This window comes from Capricornis sumatraensis, chromosome 16 (assembly GCF_032405125.1).
Source record: "Capricornis sumatraensis isolate serow.1 chromosome 16, serow.2, whole genome shotgun sequence".
Lineage (NCBI taxonomy): Eukaryota > Metazoa > Chordata > Mammalia > Artiodactyla > Bovidae > Capricornis > Capricornis sumatraensis.
In genome coordinates, this window is record NC_091084.1 from 80,189,813 (window position 1) to 80,217,501 (window position 27,689).

Consider the following 27,689-nt stretch of genomic DNA (forward strand, 5'->3'; position numbering starts at 1 on the left):
AACTCCATGGACTGTAGCCTGCCGGGCTCCTCTGTCCGTGGGATTTCCCAGGCAAGAATTCTGGAGTGGGTTGCCATTTCCTTCTTCCAGGGATCCTCCCGATTCCTGGATCGAATCCATGTCTCCTGCATTGCCAGGTGGTTTCTTTGCTGCTGAGCCACTGGGGAACCCTAAGATAGAGCTCACAAATTTCTAGTGAATAAACTGCTTCAGAGTCATATATTTCCCTAGACTAAAGAAGTAGTGTTTCTCCAGGACATTCGATCAATAAGAATTCCTCTTTTCCTGGGCTACTAAAACTTTATAAAGTTTAATTAAGAACTGATTTTGTCTTATGCCTATAAAGATGATAATATGGAATTTTTATTAACTTGAAGAATATTGTACACCCATGGCTGATTCATGTGAATGTATGGCAAAAGCCACTACAATACTGTAAAGTAATTAGCCTTCAATTAAAATAAATTAATTTGCAAAAATAAAAAATTTTTAAATTATCTTACTGAAGTCTAAAAAAAGAAAGCTATTGCATTTACTTTGCAAATCAAATTTAAAAATCAACAAAACCTGCAGTCAATACTGCTATAAATGTTTTTATATAAAAAAAGAATATTGATAATAAAAATAGTAAAATACCACTTACAATCTTCTGAGCACTTTTTCATGATCTCTTACTTATTTTTATATTCATCCAGTGCCTCACATAATGTTGTCCCCATTTCACAGATGAGCAAAATAAATCTTTTGTTTAAATTATCTGTGATACTAAATACTGCTTCTTATTTTAAATTTTTCATCATGTAGTCTCACTTGGATATCCTGAAATTCACTGGGACATTCCCATTTAACTTCTCTCTTTCTGCCTCTGTCTCTGTCTCTCTGCCTCTCGCACACACAAAAATCTAAGCACATTAAAAATGAGGTGTTTTTTTTTTTCCAGAGTGTTTCTCACATTGCTCTGGCATAGGAAATTGTGAAAATGGTGTCTTTCTCTCACCAAAATATCTTCTTTAAACCTTCCTCTCTCTTGCCTCAAAGTTTCGTTTCAGATGTGTTTATCTGTCTAACCAGATCTCCCTTTTTCCTTCTTTGGCAACAGAATTACTCTTTTATTATAAATAACTTGTCCATCCTAGACCTGATAGGGCTGTCAATCATGACACCCTGCCTCTCCCAAATTAATCACTGATGTAAGCACTTGCTCCAGCGGAGGAAACCAGTGAGGAAACCCCAACACTCTGGACACAGCCACCAGATTACTAAGCACGAGTTGGGTCAAAATCAACATTTGTTTCTCTTGAAGTGTGTCAACTGGAGAGAGAGACAGTACATAGAAACTATTTCTTTACTATCTTCTCTGAATATTACTCTATTTTAATGTACTAAACCTAAAAACCAAGTCAACAGTCAACCAAAGTATGGTACAGATAAGCTGTTGCCACCTCTGCCTCCAAAATAGGCATCTGGGTTAATTTGAATCAGGATTGCCTAGTCCTATGATATAAAACTCAAAATAGGTGACTTTCAAAAAGTATTTAAAAGAATTTATTTTTACCACAATATAGGACTAATACGGTTGTACAAAGTATCAGGAATACGAATGCTTCCTCGTGGTCCAAAATGATTGCTCAAGTTCCAATCATTAAAGCCACACAAGGGAGCTAGCTGAGAAGAAAGGCACTCTCTGAAAGTATAAGAAGACTTCCTATAGGTACCTCACAAATCTTCCACTTACCCATCAGGACTTAGTAACGTGTCAACACCCAATTACAAAGGACGATGAGAAATGCAGTCTTTCATACTGGCTTCCCAGGTAGCGCTGGTGGTAAAGATCCCACTTGTCAGTGCAGGAGACATAAGATACACAGGTTCAATCCTTGGGCCGAGAAGATCCCCTGGAGAAGGAAATAGTAACCCACTCCAGTGATCTTGCCTGGAGAATCCCACGGACAGAGAAGAGTCAGACACAATGAAAGCAACTTGGCGCACATGCACACAGGCTTCAATGTACCAACCAAACATAGGTCATCCATTAAAGATGGGCAGAATGAAATATGGGATGTTTCTTCAGTAGTTTCTGCCGCAGAAGTAGATGGGGTCCGTTTGACTTCTCATCTATTGCTTTTCCTCAGTGATCTGAGTATGATGATGGCATTAATACAATAGCTAGAAGTATAAGCTTTACTGTCTGAGGATCTGAGTTGGAACCCCCAGCCCCATTACAAACCAGCTGCATGACCCTGCCTCCACTGCAAGACACACTCCACCTCTTTATGCTCTTCTTTCACAGTAGTACTGGCCACAGTTTGATTTGTCTTTATTTGCAAGCCTCTCTCCTCTCAATGCATTACTCCCCTGATGGCTCAGAGGTTAAAGCGTCTGCCTGCAATGCAGGAGACCTGGGTTGGATCCCTGGGTCGGGAAGATCCCCTGGAGAAGGAAACGGCAACCCACCCCAGTATTCTTGCCTGGAGAATCCTGTGGAGAGAGGAGCCTGGTGGGCTACAGTCCATGGGGTCACAGAGTCAGATACGACTGAGCGACTTCACTTTCTTTCTTTCTTTCTCCTCTCAGTGGAATGTAAGCTCCATGTAGGAAGGGTCTTTGCTTGTGTGGCTCACAGATAAATCCTCAGAACCTGGGATACTGCCTACCTAGCATCATATTATTATAACTCATCACAAGTGTATTTGTTAATCATATAAATTATTTTGGCCATTAAAACTCCTACTGAGAATAGTTAATAACAATAGTCCAATTAAAAGTATTTAGGAGTTATGATTTAAGAATATTCCATAAGAAATCTTTTCATATAGTACATGTACATACACAGAAAGATACTGGAAGAACATAAACAAATGCTTTAACACAAATGTTCTGTACAGACCAACCATATTATATAAGGACTTTTGTTTTTAATATCCCATTAGCTCTAAATGCTGGAGAGGGTGTGGAGAAAAGGGAACCCTCCTACACTGTTGGTGGGAATGCAAACTAGTACAGCCACTATGGAGAACAGTGTGGAGATTCCTTAAAAAATTGCAAATAGAACTACCTTATGACCCAGCAATCCCACTTCTGGGCATACACACCGAGGAAACCAGAATTGAAAGAGACACATGTACCCCAATGTTCATCACAGCACTGTTTATAATAGCCAGGACATGGAAACAACCTAGATGTCCATCAGCAGATGAATGGACAAGAAAGCTGTGGTACATATACACAATGGAGTATTACTCAGCCGTTAAAAAGAATTCATTTGAATCAGTTCTGATGAGATGGATGAAACTGAAGCTGATTATACAGAGTGAAGTAAGCCAGAAAGAAAAACACCAATACAGTATACTAACACATATATATGGAATTTAGAAAGATGGCAATGACGACCCTGTATGCAAGACAGGAAAAAAGACACAGCTGTGTATAACGGGCTTTTGGACTCAGAGGGAGAGGGAGAGGGTGGGATGATTTGGGAGAACGGCATTCTATCATGTATACTATCATGTAAGAATTGAATCGCCAGTCCATGTCTGACGCAGGATACAGCATGCTTGGGGTTGGTGCATGGGGATGACCCACTGAGATGTTATGGGGAGGGAGGGGAGGGGGGTTCATGTTTGGGAACATATGTAAGAATTAAAGATTTTAAAATTTTTTTAAAAATTAAAAAATTAATATCCCATTAGCTCATAAAATGAATTGCATACATTGACATATTTCTGAGTTCTGCATATACTATACAAATACATATAAACAAGAAATAACTGAAATAAACTTATGAAAATATGTTTATGTGACTACTACAACTACATGTGATTTTTATCTCTTTCATGTTCTATTTTCCAAATATTTTAGAGTGATTTTAAGTACCAGCTCCAGAAGTGTCTTTTATTATTCTTCTTAGGCAACAAAAAATATATATTTTTTTTAAACTTTAGTCACAAATATTTTATATTCTTATTAGTTTTTGTTGGATTTTTACACTAAATTGTATAATAACCCAAGCAAGTTGAAATAGCCTCTCAATTTTTAAAAAAATCTCCCCATCATTTTTAAAGAGTGATAAAAACCATGGTCCAAGAAAGTAATTTATGGAATCTCCAGGATGGCTCAAAACTTGTCACACTCAACGGGATCTTTTGTGAAGGATACAGACAAATCTACTCTCCATCGGCATCAGGATATCTGACTTCAACCCCACTATGTTTGGCTTTGAAATGGTTCAGGTGAGATTTGGGGAGGGTGCAGTCACTGACCCATCACCCTGAGTTCAGATGGGAGCCACTTCCAGCTAGGTGGAAGGTCCACTGTTTGAATGAGCTTCACTTAAAGCCTCCACAGCCTTGACAAAGTAGAATGTCTACTCGGATAGTCCCTGTGTTTCAGGGAATTGTCAAACACCTGAAAAAGACCCAAGAGCCCCTAATCCTTTCTAAAGGTTGGGTTCTGCATCAAGAGATATTTCAGATGCTCAGGGACTTACAGTAAACACTGTATCCTCTTTCCTGACCAATTACTCTTTCTTAAATTATTTATAAATCTTTCTTTCTTTGATTGAAACATAAAATGAGGTATAGTTTGCCCTGATGGAGTCTCCAGACATGAGATGAACAAATTCTAAGCCTATAAGACCTACACTATTTCTAGCATCACTTTAGCTTCCCAGAGATGCAAGAGTCGGTCTTTCTAGAGGAGGAGGATGAACTGTGGTTTGCATCAATTACTGTTGAGACTCAGAGTAGTCACTGGATGACCGTGAATGAATTCCCTGGCTTTTTTCTTATGTAGCTATCCTCCCAGATTGCTTCAGAGGGGCCCAGAGTCATCTCACTTGGCCTAGGGAACACGGGAGTCATGAAGGTCCCTGTAGCCTTAGGCTCACCCAGAATTACCTGGACCCAAATAACTCAGGCATAGTAGGTTTTTGTATTCTTGCCACCTCTTCTTAATATCTTCTGCTTCTGTTAGGTCTATAGCATGTCTGTCCTTTGTCGAGTCCATCTTTGCATGAAATGTTCCCTTGGTATCTCTAATCTTCTTGAAGAGATCTCTAGTCTTTCCCATTCTGTTCTTTTCCTGTATTTCTTTCAACTGATCACTGAGGAAGGCTTTCTTATCTCTCCTTGCTATTCTTTGGAACTCAGCAATCACATGGGTATATCTTTCCTTTTCTCCTTTGCTTTTCACTTCTCTTCTTTTCACACCTGTTTGTAAGGCCTCCTCAGACAGCCATTTTGCCTTTTTGCATTTCTTTTCCATGGAGATGGTCTTGCTCCCTTCTCCTGTACAATGTCACGAACCTCTGTCCATAGTTCATCGGCCACTCTGTCTATCAGATCTAGTCCCTTAAATCTATTTCTCATTTCCACTGTATAGTCGTAAGGGATTTAATTTAGGTCATACCTGAATGATCTAGTGGTTTTCCCTACTTTCTTCAATTTAATTCTGAATTTGGCAAGAAGGAGCTCATGATCTGAGCCACAATGAGCTCCTGGTCTTCTTCTTGCTGACTGTATAGAGCTTCTCCATCTTTGGCTGCAAAGAATATAATCACTCTGATTTCAGTGTTGACCACCTGGTGATGTCCATGTGTAGAGTCTTCTCTTGTGTTGTTGGAAGAGGGTGTTTGCTATGACCAGTGCGTTTTCTTGGCAGAACTCTATTAGCCTTTGTCCTGCTTCATTCTGTACTCCAAGGTCAAATTTGCCTGTTACTCCAGGTGTTTCTTGACTTCCTACTTTTGCATTCCAGTCCCCTATAATGAAAAGGACATCTTTTGGGGGTGTTAGTTCTAAAAGGTCTGGTAGGTCTTCATAGAACCATTCAACTTCAGCTTCTTCAGTAGGGCATGGACTTGGATTACCGTGATATTGAATGGTTTGCCTTGGAAACAAACAGAGATCATTCTGTCATTTTTGAGATCGCATTCAAGTACTGCATTTCAGACTCTTGTTGACTATGATGGCTACTCCATTTCTTCTAAGGGATTCCTGCCTGCATTAGTAGACATAATGGTCATCTGAGTGAAATTCACCCGTTCCAGTCCATTTTAGTTCGCTGATTCCTAGAATGTCAACGTTCTGTCTTGCCACCTCCTGTTGGACCACTTCCAATTTGCCTTGATTCATGGACCTGATATTCCAGGTTCCTATGCAATATGGCTCTTTACAGCGTCAGACCTTGCTTCTATCACCAGTCACATCCACAACTGGGCATTGTTTTTGCTTTGGCTCCATCCCTTCATTCTTTCTGGAGTTATTTCTCCACTGATCTCCAGTAGCATATTGGGCACCTACCGACCTGGGGAGTTCCTCTTTCAGTATCCTATCTTTTGCCTTTTCATACTGATCATGGGGTTCTCAAGGCAGGAAAACTGAAGTGGTTTGCCATTCCCTTCTCCAGTGGACCACATTCTGTCAGACCTCTCCACCATGACCCATCCATCTTGGGTGGCCCCACATGGCATGGCTTAGTTTCACTGAGTTAGACAAGGTTGTGGTCCATGTGATCAGATTGGCTATTTGTCTGTGATTATGGTTTCAGTCTGTCTGCCCTCTGATGCCCTCTCACAACATCTACTGTCTTACTTGGGTTTCTCTTACCTTGGATGTAATTTTTCATCTCTGGGTGACTTTTTTAATGTTGCCATAAATGTCTTCTAGGCCAAAATCATAGATTAATTAGATCAGTTTTGTGACAGTATGTTATAACATCAAAATTAGTATTAGAAATTCAACTGTGAAAAAGCTCATTAGAGATTGGGACAGGAAAAAACAAAGGAATGCTCCAGAAATTTTCTTTGGTGCAGAGATCTAATAAAGGTATTTTAAGGAATTGCGTGTGATTCAAAGGGCTTCCCAGATGGTGCTATTGGTAAAGAATCCATCTGCCAATGCAGGAGACATAAAAGATATGGGTTCTTCCCCTGGGTGTGGAAGATCCCCTGGAGCGGAGCCTGGCAACCCACTCCAGTATTTATGCCTGGAGAATCCCATAGACACAGGAGCCTGGTGGGCTACAGTACATAGGGTCACAAATAGTCAGACAAGATTGAAGCAATGTAGCACTCTTGCTTGTGGTTCAAAGTCAAGATTAACAGCAATCTCTTGGCAGCAGGATTTGATGCATGGGGTTTGAACTTTATTCTTTTCCTGGGAAAGTGAGAAGCAATCATGGTATCCAAATGATAGGAACATAAATTCTGATCAAGCAGCCTCTCCTTTTCCCATTCATTCAGAATCCTTGCTAAATGGTATAGAATCATAGGAACATTCCCAGTTCACTTGATTTTCATGGAAGCTCTTTTTTCCCCCATATCCTGTATTGGATATGAATTTAGGTCTTAGGGGGAAAAAATCTTCTTTTTTCTAAGTATTCCTTTTGTTGATGAGACCTTAGTGTTAAAGGCTTCGCTCCTTTAGAGAAAGTCAGGAAACCTTGGAAGACTAAGTCATAGAGAAAGAAGCAGTTCTCATCCAGTGTTGAGATCACGCAGAGTAAAAGCAAGGGTGAAAGTCTGTGCCCTCCAGCAGCGGAGTGAATTCTCACAGTGGCCATAAGGAGGTAAACAGAGAGGACATGGACTGCAGCCCAGCAAGCTCCTCTGTCCATGGGATTCTCTAGGCAAGAGTACTGGAGTGGGTTGCTCTTCCTTTCCCCAGGCTATCTTTAGGACTCGGGTTGGAACCAGGGGCTCCTGCATTGCAGGCAGATTCTTTACCATCTGAGCCACCAGGGAAGCCCCCTTTTAACTTTCTTTCCCACGCAGGTGGCTAGACCATACCTATAACTCCAGACACAAACAGTAACAACCTGGATATTGGGAACAGAGGATCTCATTGTGTTATATTATTCTATAAATATAAACATTCCATAATAAAAATATTTTTGAGTAAAAATACGTTGGATGGAGTGTCAGAGCATTCGATGGCAAATAGTAGGGCAATGTCTTAGAAATGACCTGGAGAATAATTGGAAATCAGCAGTTGTCATGAGCTATAATGGTGTTCACAAAACCAAGAGCAGAAACCCCTCTCCACCACCATAACACACCATCTGTGTGGCTCAGCAAATAAATAGAGCTCTGGTTTCCAGAAGATATTTAGATGCCATAGATGTTTAGAGGAACGACTTACCATCTGCAAGAACCCCAAGAACCTCTGCTCTAAGGCACAGATCAGAACAGTGATAATTTTCTTTCCATCAAGAGAAAGAAAAGTCACCTCATTACACTATTAGCAGCAAACACATACACATCTGAAATGGTTCATCCCAGCCTCCATCTAATTAATTGTTTCTATGATAAATAAATAATGGAAATTAAATAGAGGAAATTTCTGAGCTAACATCCTGATCCTTTTAATAGCATCCTACTAGCACTATTTCTGTCTCTCTGACTATTTAGCACATGCCTCATTCCTGCAGAGACAACAGCTTCATTGAATGCAGGCTATTATTCCTAGCCTGTACACTGGCTCCACATCTTGGTATCCAGTTGATTCCATAGTCTGCTCACTTCCCTTGAACCCAAGTCCCTCCATGCCCAGTCCAGTCCCTGTAACGTGCTATTCTTAGTATAGTTGCAATGTTCAAAGCAGATACAACAACTCCTGGTGTGAGGACGAAGGATTGTGACACTATCCTTTCATCAATACTGCCTGAGAAATCATTTGCTTATCCAACAACCCCATCAAGATATTTATCTGGGCAGGGGTTTGAGTTAGATTCTGCACCCTATTTCTTTTCTACATCACTACTCAAGCATGTCTGTTTTTTGTTTTGTTTTGTTTCCCCTACTCATATGTGGATCTCTGTATAGCCTAGAGATAAATTTTACATTTTTAAATCACGAATAGCTATCAGGGCTAAAAATAGATGTTGTTAGAATTTAGTGTATACCAAATGGATACTTTTCAAAAAGCACTTAAATTTTATGAAAATGATTGCAATTCATATAATTCCTCTTTGGATTCTTCTGAGGTTGAGGGGAGCAGAAAGGTGTTGAAATAATTTTTATCTCCATTCTATTGTATTTTTTTAGTTTGAAAAGCATAACAGAAAAATACTAACAAGACAATAAGAAAAAAATTTTCTGCATTTTAGTTACCAATAACTTCTCAGCACATCGTTCCTGATTTTTTAGTTTTCTCATTTTTTTCATTCACTTCTTTGTAATGTATTTCTGCTTTCTGTAGTAAGCTATCTCTCTCTTTATTTGAAAGAACTAGGGAAAACTGAATATTAATACTAACGTAATAGTTGGAAAACTGAAGAGTTCTTGTTGTTGTTGTTTTGCTTTTGTTTTTTGGTTAACATTTTTCTTCACTTGCTTAGCTGCATTTTCTTTTTATTTTCAGTGATCATGATATTGTATTTTTGGAAGGTAAGCATTAAGAAAATAAACATAATAGATATTAAATATAATGTATGGAGCATTATTTACTTTGTAAAGGCATATGTAAGAGAAGTAAATGTTCTGTTTGATATTTTCACCTCTACATGTAAGGATAGGGGTAATGTTTGCTGTTCCAAAGAATCTCACCTCATCTGGACATTTCTGTTGGTCCAACTAGTGTGAGAGCATTAGTAACTAGGTTTCCTCAACATTTATTAGATTCCATCATTTTCTCAGCAATGAAGATATCTGAGGAGAAAGAATCGCTCTGAGTCTGGGTGATTGGGGATTTTTATCACTAATAGGGACATGGTGAAATGGAGCTTTTTAAAAAAGGTACAAAAATAAAAATCATGTAGAAGAACGGAAGGATAGCACCCCCAAATTCTGTAAATTTTTTAGCATCTTTGGATGACGATCAGATAGTCTAACCATGTCTGGAAGCTTTACTTTTTAATCTATTTTCTGTTTTAGATGGAAATTTAACTTTTGAGGCAAAACTTTCTCCTGGCGATGATCCTGCACATAGCAGCTTTCACTTCTTTATTTCTCAAGCTGTAGATGAGAGGATTCAACATGGGAATCACTGCTGTGTAGAACACGGCCACCACTTTATTGAGATCCAGAGAAAAAACTGCGCCTGGCCTCACGTAGATAAAGAAGAGAGTCCCATACAAGATGGACACAGCTGTGAGACGGGAAGAGCAGGTGGAAAAGGCCCTGTGCCTCCCATGAGCAGAGCAGATGCTCAGGATAGAGATGAGGATGTAAAAATAGGAGATTAATATAGTCAGGCTGCTGACGATAAGTACAGATCCAGCCACGATGAAAACTAGCAATTTATTGATCCACGTGTCAGCACATACCAGAGAGAGAAGCGGGGACATGTCACAGAAGAAGTGATTGATAATGTTGGAACCACAAAAGGGAAGTCGAAAAGCAGCTGTTGTGTGGGTCATGGTGTTCAGAAATCCAACAGCGTAGGGTCCGACCACCAGCTGTATGCAGAGCCTGTGGGACATGACAACTGAATACAGCAGTGGGTTACAGATGGCCACGTAGCGGTCATAAGCCATGGATGCCAGGAGAAGGCACTCGATGGCCACAAAGAACCCAAAGAACCACTGCTGCAAGGCGCAGTCCAGGAAAGAAATGGCTTTCCTTTCAGCAAAGAAGTCTCTGAGCATCTTGGGGCCAACCACGGATGAAAAGCAGACATCCACAAAGGAAAGGTGACTGAGAAAGAAGTACATCGGTGTGTGCAGGCGGGGATCCATCCGGATGAGGGTAACCATGCCCAGATTTCCCGTCATGGTAACAAGGTAAAAAAGAAGGAGGAGCAAGAAGAGGAAGCCTTGAGCATGCGGATGGCACTTTAAGCCTGTGAAAATAAACTCCGTGACCCTGGTATAGTTTTCACCAGCCGTTGGTTCGTTCAGTCACTAGAGTGAGAAAAAGAAAAAAACAAGAAATTGATAGTGCACAAAGCTTTAAATTCCTTAAAAGCATAACATTATCCATATGAAAAGAAATTGCAGGTTTTCAGTTTAGGAACGTTGGCATAAAAAAGCTAGAATAAAACACCAGCAAATCAAATACAGTTCTAAAAAGCAATATGGCTTAAATGTTTTAGAGAGAAAATTCGGGTTTAACTAAGAGTTTGTTCAACATTAGAAAACCTATAAAATATTTTAAATGTTGGTCAGTCTTATTTTCCCATAAATCCATTTAACTCATCTTGAACATTCGAAGATAAATAGAAAAGCAGAAATAGGTTTAAAAAGTGAGTTAAACTTACATGTCAGTGAGTTCCTTTCTTCTTTAGAGAACTAACACTGGAGTACAAACTGTGCTCTTTTTTCAGCATGCATTTCATCTTCCCACCCAGACCTGTGCCTTTGCATAGAGAGGAAGTCCGACTGTCTAGCAGTCACTTGGTTGTATTCTTTCTTAGTTTTTCCTCCAAGGAAGTAGGAAGATTTCACTCTGAAAATAAAAATTTTCCACATGAATTAAGGTTTTCAGAAGTAGTAACATCATTTTTTGTTCTGGGAGAATTTGTTTCCTAAAGTATGCCATACCTTGGGAATTTTATTAAGAAGAGAGTAAATTAAAATGTTCTTGCTGCCTCTAAATGCTTTTAAAAATCCTCTGAGATCAAAATATCTGTTTTCTGTGTTTGACTCCTTTGCTTACCTCCTTCTTTAGCTATTTACAGAGTAAACTTCAGTGTAATGATGACTCAATTTCTGGAACTGTTTATCTAAAGTTCATTATTGTAGAGAATTTTCCACAGGATACCTTATTTGACAATGTGATCATTTTAGCTAGTGTCTTTTTCCAATACGGACAAAAAAAAAATCACTGAGAATCAAAATGTGTGAAGAATTTCTATTATATTTATACAGGGTTTTCCATGAGAAATTGAGAGATGTTTCCCTGACAAAGGCAAGTCTAATGCTGCATTGGAGCTTTGCCAATCATTTTGCCGGTTTCTAGTGAGATTGAGCAACTTTGCAATATCTACAGGACATTTACATAACCCGTGGTTGGTTACTCAACTGTTTGCCCACATTTTTTCACCAGATTCCCTGATTTGTTAAATATATATATATATAATTGTTATTCATGGATTTCAGGTATACCAGCTATATTCACTGTAAATACATCTTTCCTTGGTGTGTCTTACATGTTTATGCTCTTAAAGACAAGCCTATGGTCTCAATTTTAATGTAGTTTAGCGAATAGTATTTTTGTAGCTTTTTTTAAAATTTGTAACCACATATCACAGAGATCCTCTCCCATATTATTTTCTAAATGTTTTAATTCCTTGCCTTTCACATCTTGATTTCCAAATCATCTTGAGATGACCTTAGTATGTGTTGTGAGGTAAGGGTAAATGATCACTTTTTTCCCATGCAGACATTCAATGGATCCAATACCATTTTTTCAAATCTTTTCTCTCCTAAGTATCAGTCAATTCAGTTCAGTCACTCAGTCGTGTCCGACTCTTTGCGACCCCATGAATTGCAGCATGCCAGGCCTCCCTGTCCATCACCAACTCCCAGAGTTCACTCAGACTCACGTCCATCAAATCAGTGATGCCATCCAGCCATCTCATCCTCTGTCATCCCCTTCTTCTCCTACCCCCAATCACTCCCAGCATCAGAGTCTTTTCCAATGAGTCAACTCTTCACATGAGGTGGCCAAAGTACTGGAGTTTCAACTTTAGCATCATTCCTTCCAAAGAACACCCAGGACTGATCTCCTTCAAAATGGCCTGGTTGGATCTCCTTGCAGTCCAAGGGACTTTCAAGAACCTTCTCCAACACCACAGTGCAAAACCATCAATTCTTTGGTGCTCAGCTTTCCTCACAGTCCAACTCTCATATCCATACATGACCACTGGAAAAACCATAGCCTTGACTAGACGTTTGTTGGCAAAGTAATGTCTCTGCTTTTGAATATGCTATCTAGGTTGGTCATAACTTTCCTTCCAGGGAGTAAGCGTCTTTTAATTTCATGGCTGCAGTCACCATCTGCAGTGATTATGGAGCCCCTCAAAGTAAAGTCTGGCACTGTTTCCACTGTTTTCCCGTCTATTTCCTATGAAGTGATGGGACCAGATGCCATGATCTTTGTTTTCTGAATGTTGAGCTTTAAGCCAACTTTTTCACTCTCCTCTTTCACTTTCATCAAGAGGCTTTTTAGTTCCTCTTCACTTTCTGCCATATGGGTGTTGTCATCTGCATATCTGAGGTTATTGATATTGTGCTTATTCCAGCCCAGCGTTTCTCATGATGTACTGTGCATATAAGTTAAATAAGCAGGTTGACAATATACAGCCTTGACATACTCCTTTTCCTATTTAGAACCAGTCTGTTGTTCTATGTCCAGTTCTAACATATACTGCAGTGTAATTAACCAAAATAGCCACGAAAACTGGCAGAAAGCATGACAAAAAATACGTAAAACAAAAATTCTAGGATATTACTAACTACTTTTATCCTTCAAAGTTACTGATAAAATTAAATGCATTTTTGTTGTTCTTTATTTTTTAATTGAAATTTAAATACAGTTTTTTAATATAAATTTATTTATTTTAATTGGAGGTTAATTACTTTACAATATTGTATTGGTTTTGCCATACATCAACATGAATCCGCCACAGGTATACACGTGTTCCCCTCCTGAACCCCCCGCCCTCTTCCCTCCCCATACCATACCATCCTTCTGGTTCGTCTCAGTGCACCAGCTCCAAGCATCCAGTATCATGTATCGAATCTGGACTGGCGATTCACTTCATATATGATATTATACATATTTCAATGCCATTCTCCCAAATCATCCCACCTTCGCCCTCATAAATACATATTAAAGAAAGTCTTTAAGGATGACAAAGTGTAGATCTCAATAAGTCTATACTAGTACAAAACATCATTTATTCCCCCATTTTTTGATTTGTTGCCATGTTCCAGAAAATAGAACACAAAAATATGGCTGAAGGAATATTGTAACTGGAGAAAATAAAACCATGAGACCAAATTATGGAGTCACAAGTAATGCATTGACTCTTCATGGCTGCTGGTGCATTATCTGTAAATATAGAACTAATATCCTTCCTATGTCACAAAGATCAATACATGATAACAATAATAGCTAATACTTTATTAAAGAACATGGAGGCATTCTGTACTTCATATGCACAAAGCATATGATTACAGCAGCAAAATCCCAATAAGTTATTACTATGACTAAAGAGTATAGAGGATATAAAAGGCCTTGGGAATAAACCTACACCAAACATGAAGGTAATATTAGAGAGTGCTATGGTTACATACTTCCTGAATATCTCACTTTTTCAGGTTTACTGATATATAATTAACATAATATTTTATTAAGCCCAAGGTATATAGCATAGTGATTCAATATTTGTGTATATTGCAAAATGATTACCCCATTTAGCTTATCATCACCTAACAGAGTTCTGAATTTTATTTCTCATCATGAGAATGATTAAAATTTCCTTTCTCAGCAACTTACAAATATAAAATACAGTATTGTTAGCTATAGAAACTATGCTATATTTTACAGCCCCAGAACATATTTATCTTATAATTGAAAGCTTTAAACTTTGACCTTAATACATTTTTTTAACAGTCTATGTTTAAAGAGTCAAGGTCAAGATTACAGACAACGAGAGATCTCAACACACTGTAAGAAAAACGAAAGTACTGCTAAGTCACTGCTATGATTACATTTACTCAGGACTTAACAAAGAACTTCTGATATCCTAGTCATAAAATTTTTTATATGAATAAGAATATTTTTAAGTCTTAGGATTCAATCATCTACTCTTTTGAGTTTAAAGTTCTAAAATCCATCCCTACTGAATCAGAAATGAGAAAAACAAAGTGAGAAAATTATAACCCAAGACAGTGTATGACTTGTCAATGACCCAAAATCTCAACATAAAATAAAGATCCAATACTCTTGCCTGGAAAATCTCATGGATGGAGGAGCCTGGTAGGAGTCGGACACGACTAAGCGACTTCACTTTCGCTTTTCACTTTCATGCATTGGAGAAGGAAATGGCAACCCACTCCAGTGTTCTTGCCTGGAGAATCCCAGGGACGGGGGAGCCTGGTAGGCTGCCACCTATGAGGTAGCACAGAGTCGGACACGACTGAAGCGACTTAGCAGCAGCAGCAGCATACCCAGCCCATGTGGTTATGTCTTGCATACAGATTACTCTCGATCTGTAGTATAAGTGGTGTTCCAGTTAATTTACCCATAAGAAACTTCGTCCTTTCATATGTCCTTCTGAATGATTCTTTTACTTCCCTGTTTCTCAGGCTATACATAAATGGGTTCAACATGGGGATCAGGGCTGTGTAGAACACAAAAACCACTTTATTAATATCCAAGGAGAAACTGGAGCTTGGGCTTACATAGATGAAGAAGAGTACCCCATAAAGGATGGAGACAGTAGTCAGGTGTGAAGAGCAGGTGGAGAAGGCCTTCCACCTCCTGTCAGCAGACGGATCCTCAGGACAGTGACAACAACTAAACGTAGGAGGCCAAGGTGATCTGGCCACTGAGTACTCCTGGAGCTCCAGCCAGGAGAAAAGTAAAACTTCATGGACCCGTGTGTCTGCACATGCCAGGGAGAGAACAGGAAGAAGGTCACAGAAGAAGGGACTGATGATTTTTGGACCACAGTAAGGCAGGCAAAAGGTGAAAGTTGTGTGGATCATGGTGCTTATAAGGCCCTCGATATAAGGAGCTTCCACCAGCTGCCCACAGACTCACTGAGATATAATGAGTGTGTAAAATAGGGGCTTACAGATGGCCAAATGCCAGTCATATGCCACGGAAGCCAGGAGGAAATACTCAGTCACTACACACTGACCAAGAAAAAACAGAACTGGGCAGCACAATCAAAGAAAGAGATGACTTTTTTCTCCACAAAGATGGCAGTTAACATCTTGGGACCAATGACAGAAGAGGAATAGACATCCACAAAGGACAAGGGGCTGAGAAAAAAGTTCACAGGGCTGTGCAGTCGAGAATCCATCCAAATGAGAGTGATCATCCCGAAGTTTCCCAGAAAAGTGGCCACATAGACCAAGAGAAATATCACAAAAAGAACAACCTGCAGCTGGAGGCGATTTGTCAAGCCCACGGAAACAAACTCAGTCACCAGAGTTTCATTTTCCATAATCCATTTCTCTGATCTAATCTGCAATGAGAATGAGAGAGATCTTTCTTTGGAGTCCATTCATAATTGGGTTTCCTCATTTTAAAAATGAATGAATCTTTTCTCTTTTTTACATTTACAGGGTAGATCGACAGACAACACTCCTGACTTCTGCCTCTGAGTGGTCATCATCCACTTATTGTTTGCATGATATTAAGTCACTAAACCTCAGTTTCTTCTTGATTAAAACAGATTTTTAGGTGTAGAAGTAGCTTTTGGAGATTATCTAAAGCAATTCCTCTAACTGTGCCAGATAACATTTCTAAAATTCCCTGCCTTTGAACCAAGGATATTTTAAGACATGTTTCACAGATAAGGTATCATGTGCATTTAATGAATTCAGGCTGATAGTTCTCACTCTCACCCTAGGTAAAGGCTGTAAGAAATATAACTTGCTTGCTAACTGCTTCAGATTCTGGGGGGAAAAAAGTCAGTGTGTTGTCTAAAAGATAACTTCTGAAGTCTAAGAAGGAATGCAAGCTCAGACAAATGAAGTTGGCTTTCGAACAGAGTTCAAAGTCCTTAGCAGTATCTACTCTGTGATGCCTTCTCCAAAACCCCTATATTCCTCATATTCTTAATGCACATGCTGATTACTTTACCAAACTCCATTCTTTTTTCAGCCCATTAGAGAGACGAGTTCTTAAACATTCAATAGGTGCTGTAATCAATTGTGACATCAGAATCTGGGAGAGAAGAATGATATCTTAAGCAAGAAAATGACACACCTGGGCATTTATCCCCCTAAAAACCTATGTTGACAGAAAAACCTGGACAACTGTATTCATAGAAGCAGTATTCATGATGATCAAACACTTGAAATAACAAAAATAATTGAGCAAACTGTGGTATATCCAAACCACAGAATACTATTCAGTAATAAAGAGGAGCAAAGTATGGCACAGGCCACAATCTGGCTGAGTGTCAAGAGCGGAGCTGATACAAAGGAAAACAATCTGAAAAGGTCACGCACTCTATGAGTCCATTTATACAACACACTCAGATGGGCAGAATTTTAGAGATGGAGAAGAGGTTGCCTGGGATTAAGAATGTTGGGAAGGAGGATGGTGGTGTTACTATAAAAGGATAACACACAGGAGATCTTTGTGGGGATGGAATAGTTTTGTATCCTGATTGTGCTGGTGATTAAACAAATCTACATGAGTGCCAAAACAATACAGAACTATACGCATAACATAGCGATGTCAATTTCCTGGGTTTTTGTATTGCACTATAGTAGTAAACTGGGGTAAAACTGACAGAAAGGTACATGAGACCTCTCTGTACTATCTTTGAAGCTTCCTGTGAATATTTATTTCAAAATAAAAAGGTTTTAGAAAACAATGAATAGAAAGTTAGAGGAAGGGGACGTGAGTAGAGCACTATAGAAAAAGAAAAACTTAAGAAGGGAGATACACATTTTGGACATGGAAATAATCACGGTGATTCCAGCCACACAATCACCCAGAAATATTGAGTGTGTGCAGGAGATGTGTTGACAGAAAATGAATGCCAGTATTCCCTGGTAAGTCGCCTTGAAAAAGATTTACTTAACAGGAAATTAATGAAATAAAGGCGACAGACCTCCTGTGATCTCAGAGGCAATGGAGCTCAGAGAAGAAAAGACCTGGAGGGGTGGAATTTCACATTAGTCAAAAATATCATACCTAAGTAGTGAAATGTTTCTTTGTAAACACAGAAATAATTTCAGGTCATTTATACTTATGTTCACTTTCACTCAAAGATGGAAACAAAGCATTTTAAGTGTCAAAATAAAGGTGATTAAAAAAAAATCTGTGAAGATGTAACTAGAATATGCTCATCTGTGATCTCTACCAACTCAAAGTATTATGTGAAAACAACAGTTTCTGACTGGCAAAACACATATGACTTTATTTTTCCCAGCCTTGCCCAAATAAAATATTCCAGTTCAGAAAACTCATGATCTTTGGACATGAGTAGCATAAGATTTAAGTTAGCTGATTCAGAGGTTTGTTTTCTACATATAATATTCCAGTATATGTAATGTGAAGAAACTAAGACCAAGAGAAACCAACCAAGGTCTCATCATTTTAACATTCTATGAGCCCATATGTCTTAAAGCACATTCAGCATCTCTATGCCAAATACAAAATTCAAACAAAATGTACATTCAAGTTAGGTCATTTAAACCAAACGTCAAAGATGAAACATTCTATTTCTACCAAATTATCCCTCATAATAAGCTTAAAGATAATGCTTTCCTAAGCTTCTAAACTCACCTTCCACGTCTGGCTTCCTGATGGCAATTTGGGAAATTTCCTAAAAAGGAAAAGAAAAAATGCCCTACTGTGACAACCTAGAGGGCAGGGATGGGGTGGGAAGTGGGAGGAAGGTTCAAAAGGGAGGGGACATATGTATACCTATGGCTCATGTTGATGTATGACAGAAACCAACAGAATATTGTAAAGCAATTATCTTTCAATTAAAATGAATAAATTAAAAACAGACATGACCAAAACTAATTAGTTATGTCAAAATTAATTATGAAATTAACATTCCCTCATATGAATTACTCTACAAATGTAGACATGCCATTTTTCTCTCAGCTTCTTCATGTTGACTAGGAGGATAGATAATATTCTGATACCATCTTGAAACTTGGATCTTCTTAATAGTACTTTAGTGAATTCATTGACTCAACTCTGCACAACCCTCACCAGAGGATTTTCTAAAGAGCTGTTGTGTAAATTACCAATAACTCCTACAAGGACATGGAAGCTCAGGAGATCAGGCTTATAGAGAAGAAATTAAAGTTATTTTATGAGAAAATAATTTTGGGACTTTGAATCAAATGTACTTGCACCAATTAAAACTACACCTCCATTTGTAACCATCTGCCTCTGAAATTCCAACTCTGAACCTTCAACTACAACATAATTATCACCAGTCCTTGAAACTGTGCAGTTTGAGAATATAAGATAAAGTCCTGCTTCAGAGAGGTTACAATCAGAAGGGGAGTCTGAGTCCACAGCAGCACTAAGGACCCCAAAACTGTTTCACAAGCTAAACTACAAGGGTGGGATCATTGTAACAGAAGTTTTGGAAATAGTCTCTTGGACATAAGCAATCTCAAAAGGTGATTAAGATGTTCAGCTCAGTTTAGTTCAGGCATTCAGTCATCTCTGAATCTTTGTGACCCCATGAATCACAGCATGCCAACTCCCAGAGTTCACTCAAACTCATGTCCATCAGGTCGGTGATGCCATCCAGCCATCTCATCCTCTGTCGTCCCCTTCTCCTCCTGCCCGCTATCCCTCTCAGCATCAGGGTCTTTTCCAATGAGTCAATTCTTCGCATCAAGTGGCCAAACTATTGGAGTTTCAGCCTTATTTTTTTATATAAATTTATTTATTTTAATTGGAGGTTAATTACTTCACAATACTGTATTGATTGTGCCATACATCAACATTGAAGCATGTATAATATCATCTATGGAGTTTCAGCTTTAGCATCAGTCCTTCCAATGAACACTCAGGACTGATATCCTTTAGGATGGACCGGTTGGATCTTCTTGCAGTCCAAGGGACGCTCAGGAGTCTTCTCCAACACCACAATTCAAAAGCATCAATTCTTCGGGGCTCAGCTTTCTTCACAGTCTAACTCTCACATCCATACATGACCACTGGAAAAACCATAGCCTTGACTAGACGGACCTTTGTTAGCAAAGTAATGTCTCCGCTTTTCAATATGCTATCTAGGTTTGTCATAACTTTCCTTCCAAGGAGTAAGCGTCTTTTAATTTCATGGCTGCAATCACCATCTGCAGTGATTTTGGAGCCCCCCAAAAACAAGGTCTGACACTGTTTCCACTGTTTCCTCATCTATTTCCCATGAAGTGATAGGACCAGATGCCATGTTCTTTGTTTTCTGAATGCTGAGCTTTAAGCCAACTTGTTCACTCTCCTCTTTCACTTTCATCAAGAGGCTTTTTAGTTCCTCTTCACTTTCTGCCATAAGGGTGGTGTCATCTGCATATCTGAGGTTATTGATATTTCTTCTGGCAATCTTGATTCCAGCTTGTGCTTCTTTCAGCCCAGTGTTTCTCATGATGTACTCTGCATATAAGTTAAATAAGCAGGGTGACAATATGCAGCCTTGACGTACTCCTTTTCCTATTTGGAACCAGTCTGTTGTTCCATTTCCAGTTCTAACTGTTGCTTTCTGACCTGCATATAGGTTTCTCACCATCATGATTATTTGTTGTGGCGGCCAAGAGGAGCTACTCCACGTTCGAGGACGGGGATGGCGGACAAGAGGAACCACCCCACGTCCAAGGAGCAGTGGCTGCATGGGTGCAGGAGGGCCGAGAGGAGCTACTCCACGTTCAAAGTCAGGAGGGGTGACTCGCCCAAGGTAAGGACCAGCGGCTGTGCTTTGCTGACGCAGCCATGAAGAGATACCCCACATCCAAGGTAAGAGAAACCCAAGTAAGATGGTAGGTATTGCGAGTGGGCATCAGAAGGCAGACACATTGAGACCATAATCACAGAAAACTAGCCAATCTGATCACACAGACCACAGCCTTGTCTAACTCAATGAAACTAAGCCATGCCCGAGGGGCAACCCAAGACGGGCAGGTCATGGTGGAGAGGTCTGACAGAATGTGGTCCACTGGAGAAGGGAATGGCAAACCACTTCAGTATTCTTGCCTTGAGAGCCCCATGAACAGTATGATTAAGATATAGGTAAGTAAAAATAAGGTGGACTGATGGTATCTAAGCAGCAGAGGAGTGCTAAAATTTGGACAACATATTTGAAAGACAAAATCAGTACACACTGTATATATGAAAATTTCAAAAATAAAAATAGGATTGGACTCAAACTTCAAAGCATTTTAACATTTAGAGTAAAAATTCTTACTCTAAGCAATGAAGAATCTTTCGAGGTATTAACAGAAAACAGATAATATCTATTCACATAGGCGTTGCCCCAGGACATTCATCCTGCTATTAGAGATGCATCCTAGGCATCCTTCAAGAGGATGCGCTGATCACAGCAAACACCCTCTTCCAACAACAAAAGAGGAGACCCTACACACGGACGTCACCAGATGCTCAATACCAAAATCAGACTGATTATATTCTTTGCAGCCAAAAATGGAGACGTTCTATACAGTCAGCAAAAAACAAGACCAGAAGCTGACTCTGGTTCAGACCATGAACTCATTATTGTCAAATCCAGACTTAAATTGAAGAAAGTAGAGAAAACCACTAGACCATTCAGGTATGACCTAAATCAAATCCCTTATGAGTATACAGTGGAAGTGAGAAATAGATTTAAAGGATTATATCCGATAGACAGAGTGCCTGAAGAACTGTGGATGGAAATTCATGACTTTGTATAGGAGGCAGGGATCAAGAACATCCTCAAGAAAAAAGAAATGCAAAAAGGCAAGATGGTTGTCTGAGGAGGCCTTACAAATAGCTATGAAAAGAGAAAGTGAAAGTAAAGTCGCTCAGTCACGTCCAACTCTTTGTGACCCCATGGACTGTAGCCTACCAGGCTCCTCTGTCCATGGGATTTTCCAGGCAATAGTACTGGAGTGGATTGCCGTTTCCTTCTCCAGGGGATCTTCCGAATCCAGGATTGAACCCGGGTCTCCCGCATTGTAGACAGACGCTTTACCGTCTGAGCCACCCCTGTGACAAGAGAAGCGAAAGGCAAAGGAGAAAAGGAAAGACACACCCATTTGAATGCAGAGTTCCAAAGAATTGCAAAGAGAAATAAGAAAGCTTTCTTCAGTGATCAATGCAAATAAACAGAGGAAAACAACAAAATGGGAAGACTAGAGATCCTTCACGGAGAAGGCGATGGCAACCCACTCCAGTGCTCTTGCCTGGCAAATCTCATGGACAGGAGCGCCTGGTAGGCTGCAATCCATGGGGTCACTAGGAGTCAGACAGGACTGAGCGACTTCACTTTCACTTTTCACTTCCCTGCATTGGAGAAGGAAATGGCAACCCACTCCAGTGTTCTTGCCTGGAGAATCCCAGGGACAGGGGAGCCTGGTGGGCTGCCATCTATGTGGTCGCACAGAGTCGGACATGACTGAAGCGACTTAGCAGCAGCAGCAGCAGCAGCAGCAGAGATCTCTTCAAGAAAATTAAATATACCAAAGGAACATTTCATGCAAAGATGGGCACAATAGAGGACCGAAATGGTATGGACCTAACAGAAGCAGAAGATATTAAGAAGCGGTGGCAAGAATACACAGAAGAGCTGTACAAAAAAAAATCTTCATGACTCAGATAATCATGATGGTGTGATCACTCACTTAGAGCAAGACATCCTGGAATGTGAAGTTAAACGGGCCTTAGGAAGCATCACTGTGAACAAAGCTAGTGGCAGTGATGGATTTTTAGTTGAGCTATTTCAAATCCTAAAAGATGATGCTGTGAAAGTGCTACACTCAATATGCCAGCAAATTTGGAAAACTCAGCAGTGGTCACAGGAGTCAAAAAGGTCAGTTTTCATTCCAACCCCAAAGAATGCTCAAACTACTGCACAATTGCACTCATCTCACATGCTAATAAAGTAATGCTCAAAATTCTCCAAGCCAGGCTTCAACGATACGTGAACTGTGAACTTCCAGATGCTCAAGCTGGATTTAGAAAAGGCAGGGGAATGAGAGATCAAATTGCCAATATTTCTTGGCTCATCGAAAAAGCATAGAATTCCAGAAAAACATCTACTTCAGCTTTGTTGACTATGCCAAAGACTTTGACTTTGTGGATCACAACAAACTGTGGAAAATTCTTAAAGAGATGGGAATATCAGACCACCTACTGACCTGCCTTCTGAGAAACTGGTATGCATGTCAGGAAGCAACATTTAGAACTGGACATGGAACAACAGACTGGTTCCAAATCGGGAAAGAGTCTGTCAAGGCTATAAATTCTTACCCTGTTTATTTAATTTATATGCAAAGTAAATCATGAGAAATGATGAGCTGGATGAAGCACAGCTGGAATCAAGATTTCTGGGAGAAATATCAATAACTTAAGAAATGCAAATGACACCACCCTTATGGCAGAAAGTGAAGAACTAAAGAGCCTCTTGGTGAAAGCAAAAGAAGAGAGTGAAAAAGTTGGCTTGAAACTCACATTCAGAAAACTAAGATCATGGCATCTTGTCCCATCACTTCATGGGAAATAGATGGGGAAACAATAGAAACAATGATAGACTTTCTTTTTGAGGTCTCCAAAATCACTGCAGATGGTGACTGCAGCCATGAAATTAAAAGACGATTGCTCCTTGGGAGAAAAGTTTTGACCAACCTAGACAGCATATTAAAAAGCAGAGACATTACTTTGCCAACAAAGGTCCATCGAGTCAAAGCTATGGTTTTTCCAGCGCTCATGTATGGATGTGAGAGTTGGACTATAAAGAAAGCTGAGCACCAAAGAATGTATGCTTTTGAACTGTTGTGTTGGAGAAGACTCTTGAGTCCCTTGGACTTCAAGGAGATCCAACCAGCCCATCCTAAAGGAAATCAGTCCTGAGTGTTCATTGGAAGCATTGATGCTGAAGCTGAAACTCTAATACACTGGCCACCTGATGTGAAGAGCTGACTGATTGGGAAAGACCCTGATGCTTGGAAAGATTGAGGGCAGGAGGAGAAGGAGATGACAGAGGATGAGATGGTTGGATGGCATCACCGACGTAATGGACATGAGTTTGAGTAAACCCCAGGAGTTGGTGATGGACAGGGAGGCCTGGCGTGCTACCATCTATGGGGTTGCAGAGAGCTGGATAAACCTGAGTGACTGAACTGAACTAGGCATCCTTCAAAGAGATTAAGGTAATTAACTCATCTATAATCTCATAAGAGCCCGATGAAGTCGATTACTACAAAGTCCAAGATTCTCCTTACTGCCACCAGTACCCTCAGATACTTTCCACTCTGGCAACAAGTAAAGCAAGATGCTCGCTCACAAACTTACTCTCTCTTCCTTCTGTTCACAGTGTATCTCTAACGTATATCTGCACAGTTTTCTCCTTCACTTCATTCAGGTGTCTGCTATAGTATCCCCTCATCACGGACCCCACTCAGTGGAAATAAAATGACAGGAAAAAAAAAAAAAAAACCTCCCCTATAAGAAAATGCTAGATAGTTAAACATTAAAGAAGGAAATAGAGTTAATGTTTTCATCCATTTGAGGAGGATTCAACTTAGATGTAATACATTTCCTCTAAAATCAAGGGCAGTCTCCAAAGTTTCGCATACAAGGTCTCATGAGAAAGAAACGTACGGAAAGGGCAGGGAGAGGAACAGGAAGGAGCAAAGGAAAGGGAGCGCAGGAAATGGAGAAAAGAACAAAACGCTATTTGGGGAGGGCTATGGCCATGCTGGTATTTTGAAAAGAAAAAGAAAATATTCTTGTTTTCAAAATTCTCATGTAACAACAGAGTAAGCCATTTATAACAACCTTAGACCCTTATGGCTCAGCTGGTAAAGAATCTGCCTGCAATGTGGGAGACCTGGGTTCGATCCCTGGGTTGGGAAGATCCCCTGGAGAAGGGAAAGGCTTCCCAGTTCAGTGTTCAGGCCTGGAGAATTCCATGGACTGTATAGTCCATGAGGACACAACTGAGCGACCTTCATTTTCATAGCTAAAGGAGTAGAATAAAGAACTGTCAGGAGTATATGTAGTGAAAGTGAAGTCGCTCAGTCCTGTCAGACTCTTTGCAACCCCATGGACTGTAGCCTGCCAGGCTCCTCCACCTGTGGGATTTTCCAGGCAAGAATATGGGAGTCAGTTGCTGTTTCCTTCTGCAAGGGATATTCTTGACCCAGGGCTCGAACCTGCGTCTCCTACGTTGCACGCAGACTCTTTACCGTCTGAGCCACCAGGGAAGCTAGACTGGAAGCTAAAAAGCAAATGGAGAGACTAAAAATCAATAATCCTAGAAGGTGAGTGAACATTGCAATGACAAGTGATGTGAATCTTAAATCAGCTTGTGGTGAAAAAACATCAGTGAGCAGAATGATGAAAGAAACTGATCCAGGGAGAACAGGAATAGAAGTATTTCTCTAAACCAACTCTCTTTCTAGTTGGTTAAGAAGAGATTATAATTATGACTTAAAGTAACTGTTGGAGAAGGCGATGGCACCCCACTCCAGTATTCTTGCCTGGAAAATCTCATGGGCAGAGGAGCCTGGTGGGCTGCAGTCCTTGGGGTCGCGAAGAGTTGGACACGACTGAGTGACTTCACTTTCACTTTTCACTTTCATGCATTGGAGAAGGAAATGGCAACCCACTCCAGTGTTCTTGCCTGGAGAATCCCAGGAACTGGGGAGCCTGGTGGGCTGCCGTCTATGGGGTCGCACGGAGTCGGACACGACTGAAGCAACTTAGCAGCAGCAGCAGCAGCAGCAGCAGTGTGTATAGGACAATTCCAAATTTCCAAGTTATTCCTTCCCCCACCCAGCTTTCCCCTTTGGAAACCATAAGTTTGTTTTCTAAAACTGTGAGCATGTTTTTGTTTTGTAGTTAAGTTTATTTGTATCATTTTTTTTTTACATTGTGCATATAAGTGATATCCTATGGTATTTGTCTTTCCCTCTTTGACTGACTACACTTACTATGATAATTTCCAGGGTTAGTAAAATGATGTTGGAAATTTTTACAAGACTGACAATTAGTGATGGTAGTTCCATATCTGGATAGATTTAAGATAATATTTTGTATACCATTCAAATTTCATATTTGCATTGTCACGTGTTCAACAATTGTTGACTCACTTTCCATTGCTCAGCTTTTACCAAGGTCCATGAAACCTTTATTAATGAACTCTGGTGAACTTACCCTTATACCGTTTGATTTTCTGGGGAAGATTAAAATGTTTTCCCACATATAAGAATTTTTCCATGATGTGTTTATTTTGCAACTGGAACTTTTTGAATCCCACAGTTCATTGCATTTGACTGTTTCAATCTCTTGTTAATAAAAAATATGCTTGCAAAACACACACCCACAAAAAAAAGAATGCATAAATGTTCTTCTGGATTATGTTACATGTATACCATATAGATAGATAGATAGATATAATATTTTTTATTCTCTATTATTTTCCAAAGAAGAAGACTGAAGAAAAAACAATATAAACAGTAGTTTCAATATATACAACTGTCAGACCTAGGGATTAAAAAGAGTCTATTTCTCAGTCCAGTATTCTCTTTACCACACGTAATCAAATCAACATCTTTGATGCAGCACAATTAGAATTCTATTTTATCCACCTTTAAAAATAGCTTTCCTTTCAAACTTCCTACTGAATGAATTCTTCACTCTTTGCTCCTCCAGCTGTAGATAAGAGGGCTCAACATGGGAGTTAATACCGTGTAAAAGAGGGAAAGCAGAGACATTACTTTGTCAACAAAGGTCTGTCTTGTCAAGTCTATTCTTTCCCAGTGGTCATGTATGGATGTGAGAGTTGGACTATAAAGAAAGGTGAGCACCAAAGAATTGATGCTTTTGAACTGTGGTGTTGGAGAAGACTCTTGAGAGTCCCTTGGACTGCAAGGATATCCAACCAGTCCATCCTAAAGGAGATCACCATTCCTTCTTTTGAAGGAATCATGCTAAAGCTGAAGCTCCAGTACTTTGGCCACCTCATGCAAAGAGTTGACTCATTGGAAAAGACTCTGATGCTGGGAGGGATTGGGGGCAGGAGGAGAAGGGGATGACCGAGGATGAGATGGCTGGATGACATCACTGACTTGATGGACATGAGTCTGAGTGAACTCTGGGAGTTGGTGATGGACAGGAAGGCCTGGCATGCTGCGATTCATGGGGTCTCAAAGAGTCAGACACGACTGAGCGACTGAACTGAACTGAACCAAAAGCAAGATCATCAATACCAAAACTCCTAAGACAAACCTACTTCAAATATGAAAACACCAATAGGTCATTAAAAGATTATACTATACCAAATATTTAGAGACGAGTTAACACTTATCCTTCTGAAACTATTCCCAAAAAATTGCAAAAGAAGGTAACTTCCAAACTTATTCTATGAGGCCACATCACCTTGACACCAAAACTAGACAAATATGTCACACACAAAAAAACAGTTAGAGGCCAATATCACTGACGAACATAGATGCAAAATTTCTTAATAAAATACTGGCAAATGGAATCCAACAATACAGTAAAGAGATCGTACATCATGATCAAGTGGGATTTACCCCAGGGATGTGAGAATGGTTCAATATCCATAAATCAATCAATGTGATATACCATATTAACAAACTGAAGAATAAAACCTATATGATCCTTTCAATTGATGCAGAAAAAGCTTTTGATAAAATTCAACATCCATTTACAATAAAAACTTTCCAGAATGCAGGCATATAGGGGATATACCTCAACATAATATGATAAACTCACAGCGAACATTATATTCAATGGTGAAAAGCTGTATTTGTAATGAAACAGTACATTAAAAATATCATACATCATGATCAAGTGGGATTTATTCCAGGTA

The 27,689-nt window shown here is 39.7% G+C and overlaps 1 protein-coding gene and 1 pseudogene across 1 annotated transcript; both read right to left on the reverse strand.

The window, feature by feature from the left end:
* Positions 1-9,879: 9,879 nt before the first annotated feature.
* On the reverse strand, positions 9,880-10,819 carry LOC138092957 (olfactory receptor 5G9-like). Its single transcript, XM_068989032.1, has one exon. It carries the CDS (start codon positions 10,708-10,710, stop codon positions 9,880-9,882), a length of 831 nt encoding a protein of 276 aa, XP_068845133.1. The 5' UTR covers positions 10,711-10,819.
* Positions 10,820-15,093: 4,274 nt separating this feature from the next.
* Positions 15,094-16,118, reverse strand: LOC138092284 (olfactory receptor 5G25-like; annotated as a pseudogene).
* Positions 16,119-27,689: the final 11,571 nt, after the last annotated feature.

Coding starts and splice junctions, on each gene's coding strand:
- LOC138092957 (XM_068989032.1), bottom strand. CDS start 10,710: ATGACGGGAAATCTGGGCATGGTTACCCTCATCCGGATGGATCCCCGC.